General features: G+C 50.2%; 1 protein-coding gene across 1 annotated transcript; it reads right to left on the bottom strand.

Annotated features, from left to right (window-relative positions):
* Positions 1 to 1,202: 1,202 nt before the first annotated feature.
* nmba (neuromedin Ba) lies at positions 1,203 to 7,961 on the bottom strand. The gene is made up of 3 exons (XM_007908071.2): positions 7,794 to 7,961; positions 3,869 to 4,056; positions 1,203 to 1,519 (listed from the first exon to the last, which is right to left on the bottom strand). The coding sequence occupies exons 1-3, from the start codon at positions 7,957 to 7,959 to the stop codon at positions 1,469 to 1,471; spliced, it is 405 nt and encodes a 134-aa protein (XP_007906262.1). The 5' UTR covers positions 7,960 to 7,961; the 3' UTR covers positions 1,203 to 1,468.
* Between the last annotated feature and the right edge of the window lie 4,245 nt (positions 7,962 to 12,206).

The following is a 12,206-nucleotide window of genomic DNA, read 5'->3' as shown; positions in this document are numbered from 1 at the left end:
CGCCCGAGGTCAGTGCATTAAAGGGGCAGCGCCTCCTGTCGGCCTATTAAAGGGGCAGCGCCTCCTATCGGCCTATTAAAGGGGCAGCGCCTCCTGTCCACCAATGAAAGGGATCTCGCTGGTGCAATTGGCTGCCACGTTTCGCCCACAAAACACACAGTCACTACACTTTACAGTATATTTTGTGAAGCGCTTCGAGATGTCTCGAAGACGTGATGAGGCGCTGTATAAGATGCAAGGATTATTATTATTATGTTATTATTTTGTTATGTTTATTATTATATATTATTATTATTATTATATATTATACACATCCCCAGAAATATTGAATGATCAGTGTAATCATTGCTGACAGCAGATGCTCAAAGGGCAGGTCGCAGACCTGGCAGTGCCAACTCCTGCCACTGCCTCCAGCACAGCCTCCCACCTTCACAGAGGATTCTCAGAAAGTTAATTGAATGCAGAGCAAATGCTGAAATAATAAAAATAATAATAATAATATTGCTGATTTCACAGTGTGACAGTCGCTGTGCCTTTAGCAGAGACTTCCCAGGTACCCACCACTTCTGTGGGCAGGGTGGGGGGCGGGAGGTAAGCGGGGTCTCTTAAGAGCTGAATTGGCTCCAAGGTGACAAATTTGACAACGGAATGTCAGAATCAAGCCAACCCTCTGTGACAGCAGGACTTGGAAGGGCAGACCAGACAGACCACCTCCCATTCAGTTCTGGTTAACCCTGGGAGCCAAAGCCCTAACGGGGCGGGTGGGCCTAGCTGGACAAGCATCTGGAAAGCTGGCCAGACAGCGCTATCAATGCAAGCTGTGTGGGTTTAGCTGGTTAGACTCCAGCAGTTACCCCAACACACACTCTGGGGTACCCCCAAAGCCTTGGCTCTCGCCAACCTGTACGGAACACTCTTCGAAATTGGATAAGTAGGTTGCATCCCTCCAGGGCGAGGGCGCATTCCATTCCAGTCACAGGGACATTTCCAAGTATAGGTGGCAGTCCTGTGTGGTTTAGAGACTTTTAAGTGTATGTCAGACCAAAAAAAATCTTAGCTTGAGAGTATGAATGTGGGAAACCTAAAGCAAGAGAGAAAACAAATAAAAAAGGGAGATAGAGGAGAGGGATGAATTCCAAACTTACCTATAATATTAAACTGGAAATACTAGTTGCTTAAATAATATATTCTTTATTTGCCACAAATAACTTTCTGGTTACATGAGAAGTCGTTAATCATCCCAAAAAGTCAGAAATATTTAGAAATCATTCTTTCTCCTCTTTTAATATATAAATAAGACACGGAATGATGGTACAGAATAGTAGATCAAGTGGTGGTGACAGGATTAACACAGTGGGTGGAGTTACAGTAAAATGCCCAGATTCGTCATCCATTTACCATCAATAAAGCTGTGATGTTGCACACATAATGTGTGCACACACAGAGTCCTTACAGTTTAGGGTGATGGTCACTTGTTTTCAATGTAACTCTCGAGGATCTTCATTATTAACCCCATTCCCTGTGGGTAGAGCAAAACATGTTAGACTCCGTGCTGTAATATGCAGTGGACAGTCATGGATTATCATGCGTTACATATAATAATAATCCTTGCATTTGATATAGCACCTTATCACTGTAAAGTGGAGTGACTATATTTGTGGGCGAAACTACATTATAATTGAATTTTATAAAAATTTGGTCACTTAATCCATGACTGCCACGTTTCGCCCACAAAATGTACAGTCTGTCTATTTCCTGGGAAAGATATCTGGATAGGGATGGGAGTGGGGTTATTTTTGGGGAAAGGCCAGATGTCAGCCTGGCTCAGAGGGCAGCACTTAAGCTTCTGAACCAGAAGATAGTGAATTCAACCCCCACTTGGGATTTTGAACTCAGTCTCGGCTGACACTCCAGCACAAATAACTTTCTGGTTACATGGGGGTGGGGGTGGCATTGTTGGAGGTGCCGTCCTTCAGATAAGATGAGATATTAAACCAAGGTCCGTTTTTCTCTCTCTCCTTGTGGTGTCCTGGCCAACAATCTCCCAAATACAATTCAATTCACAGTTCTTTGTAGGACACTGCTGAGTGCAAATTGGCTGATATAACTGCCATAAATACACTGTCTCTACATTTTAAAGTACTGGGAAGCGCTTTGAGACACCTCAACGATGTGATAAAACACTATAAGAATAATGTATATAGTAATTTAGTAAACAATAATAATTTGGTCATGAGTCCACGACTGTTTGTGGGACATCGCTGTGCGCAATTAGCTGCCTTGTTTCGCCCACAAATATACAGTCAATTCACTTTACAGTATATTCTGTGAAGCGCTTTGGGACGTCCTCCTGACGTGAAAAGCGCTATATCAAATGCAAGGATTATTATATATTATATTATTACATATCAAATGCAAAGATTATTGTTATTCATCACTGAACTTTGCAGTAAAATCCTGTGAAGAGCTTTGAGATGTTTTGATATGATAAGGTGCTACTCCTAACGCAAGAATTATTATTATTATTCTAACCTAAATTAGGGTTTAAAAAACGTCTAATTCTACTAAGACAACAATACAACACAATATAATTTTCATTTATATAACATCTATATATAATATATATAGGAGGATATCCCGCGTTTCTCCCACAAAACACAGAGTAACTACACTTTACAGTATATTCTATGAAGGGCTTTGAGACATTTCGAAGACGTGGCCAGAGGCCATATTAAATAGCAGGAGATAGTATGGCTCTGTGAGATAAGTACAACAGCAACAAGTTGCATTTACACAGCGTCTTTCAGAGCAGGAGGACACCCAAGGCGCTGGACTGTCAAAGGATCGAAGGCGCAGTCAAAGAGGAGGGTCTTGAGATGGGCCTTGAAGAAGACAAGAGAGGAATCGAGGTAAAGGGAATGTGGAATGGAGTTCCAGGGGGTGGGAGCAGAAAAGCTCAAGGTCCGACCACCGATGATGGGGAGGACCGCGTGGGGGGCAGAGCCAGAGCCTGCCGTGGGGAGGGAGCGGACAGGTTGGTAAGGTATGGGTAGGTGACAGAGGTGGGAAGGAGCAAGCCCATGGAGGGCTTTGAAAGCAAGGACGAGGATTCTGAACTCTATCTTCTGGGGGATGGGAAGCCAGTGGAGCCGGGTGATGGGATCACGGAGCCTGCGGCAGGAGAGGATACGAGTTGCAGAGTCTGAAAGATCTGCTGTTTGTGGAATGAAGAGTCGGGAAGTCAGACGAGCAGGGAATTGGTGTAGTCGAGCCTGGATATGATGACAGCGTAGATGAGGGTCTCGGCGGCCTGAGGGGGGAGGTAGTGGTGAAGCTGGGCAATGTTGCGGAGGTGGGGGAAGGCAGAGCAGGTTTTAGCACAGATATGCACTAAGACTAAGAATCCATTTAGTAATGGCCTTTTGTGAGGGTATTTTGGCTGCTCCAGTCACAGGTAGTCGGAAGCCAGGCTAAGCCTGATAATAATAATAATAATAATAATAATAATAATAATAATAATTGCATTTCATATAGTGCCTTCACGCCTTCAAGACGTCTCAAAAGGCTTCACAGAATATACTGTATATTTTTTGGGCGAAACATGGCAGCCAATTGCACACAGCAGGTCCCACAAAGAGTCATGGATTGAGTATTTATTTGAAGGGATGAACTGCGGAAAAACAATCCGCCAATTGACTAACAACTGGATTCCTACGTCCTGCTGGTAAACAGAGGCTTGTGGAGTAAGGAAACTTGCCCAGTGTTTTTCCCTGCCTGGGAATTGAACCCAGGTCTCTTGCTTGTGAGGCGAGCGGTCTAACCACTGAGCTACAGGACTGATGTGTTGTGAAGGGACTGAGGTTTGTACCTGAGGAAGGGAACCATATCCCATTCTCTTTCCGTCCGCCTCCTGACGCAGCACCACCTCCAGCACCTTCTGGCTGAGCAGCGCTTTAAAGTCCTTGGGATCGTCCGGAACATTTAGGAATATCCTGGCCGTGTTCGTGGCCTCCCCGTCCGCATAGTCCAGCAGGCTCTTCTTCCCCATGAAGTGGCCTGGGGCAAACACACGGCAAGGGAAATGTAAAGCTGGGTATTTCCCCATAACAGTGTCACCGCATCACAACAGCTCGAGCCAATCCCCACTGACTCCATATCACAAAATGGATCGATTTCAAGATCCTCACATTCGTTTTGAAATGCCTTCACACCCGACACCTCCCCATCTCTCCAACCTGCTACCCCCCCCCACCCCACAACCCACTGCCTCGGCTCGACTGGCTCCAGCCTCCTCCATGTCCCTCGTGCCCTCCCAAACCCTCTCATCATCCCAAATTATCACCTCGTCCCAAACCTTCTCCCCATCCCAAACCCTCTCCCCATCCCAAACCCTCTCTTCCCAAACCCTCTCCCCATTCCAAATCCTCTCCTCGTCTCAAACCCTCTCCCCGCCCCAAACGCGTTTCCGCATTCCAAACCCTCTCATCCCAAACCCTCTCCCCATCCCAAACCCTCTCTTCCCAAACCCTCTCCCCATTCCAAATCCTCTCCTCGTCCCAAACCCTCTCCCCGCCCCAAACGCGTTTCCGCATTCCAAACCCTCTCATCCCAAACCCTCTCATCCCAAACCTTGTCCCCATCCCAAATCCTCTCCCCATCACAAACCCTCTCTCCCAAACTCTCTCCCCATCCCAAACCCTCTCTTCCCAAACCCTCTCCCCATCCCAAACTCTTTCCTAGACCCAAACCTTCTCCCTGTCTCAAACCCTCTCATCCCAAACCCTCTTCCCGTCTCAAACCCTCTCCCCATCCCAAACCCTCTCCCCGCCCCAAACCTTTTTCCGCATCCCAAACCCTCTCATCCCAAACCCTCTCATCCCAAACCCTCTCCCCATCCCAAACCCTCTCCCCGCCCCAAACCTTTTTCCGCATCCCAAACCCTCTCATCCCAAACCCTCTCATCCCAAACCCTCTCCCCATCCCAAACCCTTTCCCCCACTTCTTGTTAAATTTTTTGTAAAGGATAATTACTAGTATTACTGTACTCTATTTATGTGCTCTGCCCATTTATGTGCTTCTCCCCATCACAAGGGTTTGCGATGGGGAGAAGGTTTGGGAAGAGAGGGTTTGAGAAGAGAGGATTTGGGATGAGAGGTTTTGGGAATGCAGATTGGGTTTGGGATAGGGAGAGGGTTTGGGATGAGAGGGTTTGGGATGGGGAGAGGGTTTGGGATGGGGAGAGGGTTTGGGATGAGAGGGTTTGGGAATGAGGATTGGGTTTGGGAAGGGGAGAGGTTTTGGGATGGGGAGAGGGTTTGGGATGGGAAGAGGGTTTGGGATGGGGAGAGGGTTTGAAATGAGAGGGTTTGGGATGAGAGGGTTTGGAAAGGGGAGAGGGTTTGGGATGGGGAGAGGGTTTGGGATGTGGAAAAGGGTTTGGGGTGGGGAGAGGGTTTGGGACGGGGAGAGGGGATTGGGTTTGGGAAGGGAAGAGGGTTTGGGAAGAGAGGGTTTGGGAAGAGAGGATTTGGGATGAGAAGTTTTGGGAATAGGGATTGGGTTTGGGAAGGGGAGAGGGTTTAGGATGAGAGGGTTTGGGATGGGGAGAGGGTTTGGGATGAGAGGGTTTGGGAAGACAGGGTTTGGGAAGAGAGGATTTGGGATGAGAAGTTTTGGGAATAGGGATTGGGTTTGGAAAGGGGAGAGGGTTTAGGATGAGAGGGTTTGGGATGGGGAGAGGGTTTGGATGAGAGGGTTTGGGATGGGGAGAGGGTTTGGGATGCGGAAAAGGGTTTGGAGCAGGGAGAGGGTTTGGGACGGGAAGAGGGTTTGGGACGGGAAGAGGGTTTGGGATGGGAAGAGGGTTTGGGATGAGGAGAGGGTTTGGGATGGGGGGAGGGTTTGGGTTGGGGAGAGGGTTTGGGTTGAGAGAGTTTGGAATGGGGAGAGGGTTTGGGGTGAGAGGGTTTGGGATGGGGAGAGGGTTTGGGAAGAGAGGGTTTGGGATGAGGAAAGGGTTTGGGATGGGGAGAAGGTTTGGGATGGGGAGAGGGTTTGGGATGGGGAGAGGGTTTGGGAAGAGAGGGTTTGGGAAGAGAGGGTTTGGGATGGGGAGAGGGTTTGGGAAGAGAGGGTTTGGGATGAGAGGGTTTGGGAATGGGGATTGGGTTTGGGAAGGGGCGAGGGTTTGGGATGGAGAGAGGGTTTGAAATGAGAGGGTTTGGGATGAGAGGGTTTGGGATGAGAGGGTTTGGGATGAGAGGGATTGGGATGGGGAGAGGGCTTGGGATGGGGAGAGGGCTTGGGATGGGGAGAGGGCTTGGGATGGGGAGAGGGCTTGGGATGGGAGGTTTTGGGATGAGAGGGTTTGGGATGGGAGGAAATAACTACCTGTTGCACTGATGTACTTTTTGTGACTAAATCTGTACATTCCAGGAAAGTTTAATTTTTGAGGCCAATAAAGAGGAGACGGAAAAACAAATAAGAGATCGAGAGGAAAAGAGAACATATCCAATGATTAAATCTTGTTACTTTCATTCCCTTCAAGACGAAAGCTATCACTCCAACATTCAACCGCAATATTAATTTAATATTCATTTCAAAAAAACAAGTGGCCAACATTCCTAAATTCACAGAATACATATTTCTGAAAATCCAGACACGATTTTTAAAAAAAAGAATTTCTGATTTAACAATAATTGACGGTCTCCAGTCCGGTCCCTGAGCCAGGAGGGTCCACAGTACCCCAGGGCACTGCTGACAGCCCAGCCCAGCCCAGCCCAGCCTAGCCCGGCACTTCGACAGGACCTGGAAGGGCAGACGCTTGTGAGCAAAACGCGGCAGCCAATTGTGCACAGCAGTGCCCCACTGGGAATCCAGGGAATCCTCCCCCTCAGCTACTGTTAACCCCACAAGCCAAAGCCCTAACGGGTCGGGTGGCCCCAGCTGGACAAGCAGCGGGAAAGCTTGGCAGACAGTGATACCAATGGCAAACTGTGTGGGTTTAGTTGGTTAGACTCCAGCAGTTACCCCAACGCACACTCTGGGGTCCCCCCCCCCCAAGCCTTGGCTCTCACCAACCTGCGCCTAATACTCTCCGGAGTTAGGTAAACAGGATGGGTCCCTCCAGGGGGAGAGAGAGAGAGAGAGAGAGAGGGGAGCACATTCCATTCCAACAATCTCTCTCTGGGATCGCCATGTGTAGGTGGGATGTGGGGAATTCTCAGTTGGGTTTGGAGTCTCTTTAAACACGGAGATGGGTTTCCACGTGTGTCAGACACCTAATCCCGTGTTAGCCCACTGACACTTAAACCAGGAAGCTTATGAAGCAAAGCCAGCTCATCCCAACTCTGATCCTTAATCCGTTTTGAAATGAAATGGGAAATGAATATAAAAATATAATAATCCTTTCATTTGATACAGCGCCTTATCACGTCTTCGAGACATCTCAAACCCTTCACAGAATAAATATACTGTAAAGTGCATTGACTGCATATTTTGTGGGCGAAACGCGGCAGATAATTGTGCCCCTCAGCGTCCCACCAACAGCCGTGGACTCAGGTGACCAAATTATTATTTTGTTGAGAGGATAACCCCCGGAAACGCAATCCGCCAATTGACTAACAAGTGAGTTCCTATTAAACAGACAGAGGTGTGTGAAGTAAGGAAACTTGACCAACGTTTTGCCCGACAGGGAATCAAACCCACGTCCCTCTCGCTTTCGAGGCGCGTGCTCTTGCCACCGAGCTACGATGCCTCCGCCCCCCCTGACAGCACGGCGTCTGGTCTCTCACCTGTCGCCCACAGGTTGCCTCTGGGGTTGACGTTGATCTTGGAGACCTTGTTCCTGAGCGCAGTCAGATCCAGACTGACTCCGGCTGTCACCGAGACGTAGGGGAAAACCAGCAGATAAACCAGCAATGCCAACCGGCACAGCCTCGCCACAGGGTCCACTGCCATCCTCACACAGACGGCTGTGTCTGTCTGTGTATCTAGTCTGTGTCTGTGTGATGTGTGTCTGTTTGGCTGTGTCTGTCTGATTGATTATTTGTCTGCCTGCCTGTCTGTGTGACTGTCTGTGTATCTGTCTGTGTGTCAGTCTGTCTGTGTGACTGTCTGTGTCAGTCTGTCTGTGTGACTGTCTGTGTGTCTGTGTGACTGTCTGTGTCAGTCTGTCTGTGTCTGTGTGTCTGTGTGACTGACTGTCTGTCTGGTTGGTGTGAGTTGGATCAGAGCTTCTCTCGGGCTTTGGCAGTTCGGCTCCCGCTACAATCTGTGCCTTTTATACCCCGAGCGGTGGGGGGGGAGTGGGGGGGGGGGGGGGAGTGGGGGGGGGGTGCGGTGGGGGGGGGGAGTGGGGAGGGGTGAGGGGGGGATTGGCTTCTCGGCTCCAGTGACTAACTCGGGCTCCGCGAGAGAGAGAGAGAGAGAGAGACTCAGAGACTGGAAACCTCAGCCACTCCCTCACTTACCGCGGGACTGAGACACAGAGAGACTCACTCACTCACTCTCACACACTCACTCTCACTCACTGTCTCACACTCACTCACTCTCACACACTCACTCACTCTCACTCACTGTCTCACACTCACTCACTCTCACACTCACTCACTGTCTCACTCACTCTCACACTCACTCACACACACTCACACTCACTCACTGTCTCACTCACTCTCACACTCACTCACTCTCACACTCACTCAGGGATGGAGACACACTCACACACTCACAGTCCGCTCCTGCGGCACAGACACGGGACAGAGCGGGAGGAGGGCTGGTGGGGGTGTGGGGGGCTGGTGGTGGGGGGGGGCTGGTGGTGGGGGGGGCTGTGTGTGTGGGGGGCTGGGGGGGGGGTGGGGGGGGGGCTGGTGGGGTGTGGGCGTGTGGGGCTGGGGGGGTGGGGGGGGGGGCTGGTGGGGGTGTGGGGCTGGTGGGGGTGGGGGGGGGGGCTGGTGGGGGTGTGGGGCTGGTGGGGGTGTGGGGGGGCTGTGTGTGGGGGGGGCTGGTGGTGGGGGGCTGTGTGTGTGGGGGCTGGGGGGGGGGTGGAGCTGGGGGGGGTGTGGGGGGGGGCTGTGTGTGTGGGGGGCTGGTGGTGGGGGGGGCTGTGTGTGTGGGGGCTGGGGGGGGGGTGGAGGGGGGGCTGGTGGGGGTGTGGGGGGGGGGCTGGTGGTGTGGGGGGGCTGGTGGTGGGGGGCTGTGGTGGGGGGGTGTGTGTGTGGGGGGGTGTGGGGGGGGGCTGTGTGTGTGGGGGGCTGGTGGGGGGGGCTGGGTGGGGGGGTGTGGGGGGGGGCTGTGTGTGGGGGGGGCTGGTGGTGGGGGGCTGGTGTGTGGGGGGGTGGTGGGGGGGGGGGCTGGTGGTGGGGGGGCTGGTGGTGGGGGGGGCTGGTGTGTGGGGGGCTGGGGGGCTGGTGGGGTGGGGGGGGGGCTGGTGGTGGGGGGGGGCTGGTGGTGGGGGGGGGGGTGGTGGGGGGGGGCGGGTGGGGGGCTGGTGGGGGGGGTGGGGCTGGTGGTGGGGGGGGGGGCTGTGTGGTGGGGGGGGCTGGGGGGGTGGGGGTGGTGGGGGGGGGGCTGGTGGTGGGGGGGGGGGCTGGTGGTGGGGGGGGCTGGTGGGGGGGGGCTGGTGGGGGGGGGGCTGGTGGGGGGGGGGGGGGTGGAGGGGTCGGAGCTGCCGATGGCTTTTGGGGGAAAGACTGAAGATGGGATATAAAGAATCCGAGAGCTGTAATTGTCTCAGTATAATCTGTGTGTTGTGTGTAACTGTGTTGTGTGTAACTGTTGTGTGTAACTGTGTTGTGTGTAACTGTTGTGTGTAACTGTTGTGTGTAACTGTGTTGTGTGTAACTGTGTTGTGTGTAACTGTTGTGTGTAACTGTGTTGTGTGTAACTGTTGTGTGTAACTGTTGTGTAAGGCTGTTCGTGTGTATATAATACGTGTGTCCGTGTTTGTGTATATTTGTAGATATCTGTAAACATGTCAGTGTGTTTGGTGTATTGTGTGTGTTTGTGTGTATATATTTGTGTGTGTATACAATTTTGTGTTACACACCAACTCTTGTGTGTGTGTATATATATATGTGTGTGTGTATGTGTGTATATGTTTCTTTTGTATATACATGTGTGCATGTATGTTTCTCTGTGTATGTGTGTATACATGTGTGCATATATTTTTGTTTGTGTATATTTCTGTGTGTTTGTGTGTGTATTTGTGTGCACTTATCTTTGTATGTGCAATATAGTATGTGTGTATTTTGTGAATGTCTGTGTGTGTATTTCTGTGTATGTGCGTGTGAGAAAGTAAAGCTATAGTCTCTCTCTCTCTGCGACTCTCACTGACACCTTGGGACGTCCTCCCGACGTGAAAGACGCTATACAAATGCAATCTTGTTGTTGTTGTTGTTGAGCTGAGTTACAGTATATTTCCCCAGTGACCATCTGCTGAACAGAAACCACAGATTTTAATGTTAAGCTTGAGTCCTCGGTGTGAATAATCTGCTCCGGTCTCTTACAGACAGGGACACGATGCCTAATTATACTATTTGACTAAATTTAGCTCAAAATCCCAGTCTTTAGCCTTGTGTTAATAGCCGGGCTGTGCCATCACTCACAGGAGCCGTCAGGAAAGCAGAGCTGGACAGAGCCAGACAAGGGCGGAACTGCTACTCCCTTTTACAGCAACTGTAAGCATCTCAACTCCTGTTAACCCCACAAGCCAAAGCCCTAACGGGTCGGGCGGGCCCAGCTGGACAAGCAGCGGGAAAGGCTTGGCAGACAGTGATACCAATGGCAAACTGTGTGGGTTTAACTGGTTAGACTCCAGCAGTTACCCCAACGCACACTCTGGGTTCCCCCCCCCCCAAGCCTTGGTTCTTGCCAACCTGCGCCTAATAATTTTCGGAATTAGGTAAACAGGAAATGTCCCTCCAGGGAGAGAGAGAGAGCGCATTCCATTCCAACAACCTATCTCTGGGATTGCCATGTGTCGGTGGGAGGCCTGGAATTCTCAGTTTGTTTTGGAGACTCTTAAGCAACGGTGATGGGTTTCCACACGTGTCAGACACCCGGCTGGGGGGGAAAACAAAGTGCGGGACCAGAACCCAGCTACTCGCTTTCAACAACTTTAAGCATCTCCAATGGACTCCGACCACATCTGGACAAATGTGTTTTTTCCATTAAACTTGTTTTACCAGGAGAGAGACGCTGTGATGTGTTTTATTTGCTCACCCTCCCAGCCTGTACAGCATTCCCTCGGGTGACATAGGCAGTGTTCGTCCGTGAAACTTTCTGGGGTGAGTGCACATCTCGCTGGTAATTAATAATAATAATCATTGCGTTTGATATAGCACCTTATTGTCTTCGAGACGTCTCAAAGCGCTTCACAGAATATACTGTAAAGTGAATTGACGGTATATTTTGTAGGCAAAACATGGCAGCCAATTGCGCACAGTTTTTTGTAATCATTTAAACGTTTTCCTTGAAGTGAATGAACATTTTTTATCAACAACAACGGCAAATTACATTTGTGTAGCACCTTTCATGTCGGGGGTTCATCCCAAGGTGCTGGACAGTCAGGGATTTGGACCCAAGCTGTTGGTCAGGACATTGGGAGAGAGAAACGCACTTCACTTTTATATACAAGAATCCTTTATTTTAATGTGCTTTTAAACTTGTAATCCAACACTCTCAGGGTAACAGATACTTCTTTTGACCAAGTATTGTATCACCTTTGAAGATCATTTTTGTAGATGGTGGGAGCGCTGCATTTTCAGAGGTGTGGGCTTTGAAATGAGACATTAAACCAAGGTCCTGTCTGCCTGTTCAGGGGGATGTTAAAGATCCTGTGGCGCTATTGGAAAAGAGAGGGGAGTTTCTCTCTCTCGGTGTCCTGGCCAACAATCTCCCAACAGAATTGGTCACTCATTCCATGGCTGTTTGGAAGACATTGCTGTGTGCAAATTGGCTGCACATTTCACCCACAAAATACAGTCACTACACTTCACAATAAAATCTTGTGAAGCGCTTTGAGATGTCCTCACAACATGAAAAGCACTATACCAAATGCAAGGATTATTATTATTGTTATGCTGTGAGTTTCTCACTGCTAGAATCCACCAGTTTACAGTCTGGCTCCAGATAAATCGGGTACTTTAGGAGTTCTTCAAAGATAACGACACAGATGGAAACTCGTTAGGCAGACTCTCTCTCCTCAC

The sequence above is a fragment of the Callorhinchus milii genome, unplaced genomic scaffold, assembly GCF_018977255.1.
Source record: "Callorhinchus milii isolate IMCB2004 unplaced genomic scaffold, IMCB_Cmil_1.0 Scaffold22, whole genome shotgun sequence".
In the NCBI taxonomy this organism is placed as follows: domain Eukaryota; kingdom Metazoa; phylum Chordata; class Chondrichthyes; order Chimaeriformes; family Callorhinchidae; genus Callorhinchus; species Callorhinchus milii.
This window is presented reverse-complemented; position numbering and strand designations above follow the sequence as displayed.

Bases quoted from the DNA above. Each gene is read 5' to 3' on its own strand.
- nmba (XM_007908071.2), bottom strand. From the start codon at position 7,959: ATGGCAGTGGACCCTGTGGCGAGGCTGTGCCGGTTGGCATTGCTGGTT. The intron at 4,057-7,793 runs GTGAGAGACCAG...TGTTTGCCCCAG, and splicing joins AGGCAACCTGTGGGCGACAG to GCCACTTCATGGGGAAGAAG. The intron at 1,520-3,868 runs GTACAAACCTCA...CTCTACCCACAG, and splicing joins GATATGGTTCCCTTCCTCAG to GGAATGGGGTTAATAATGAA.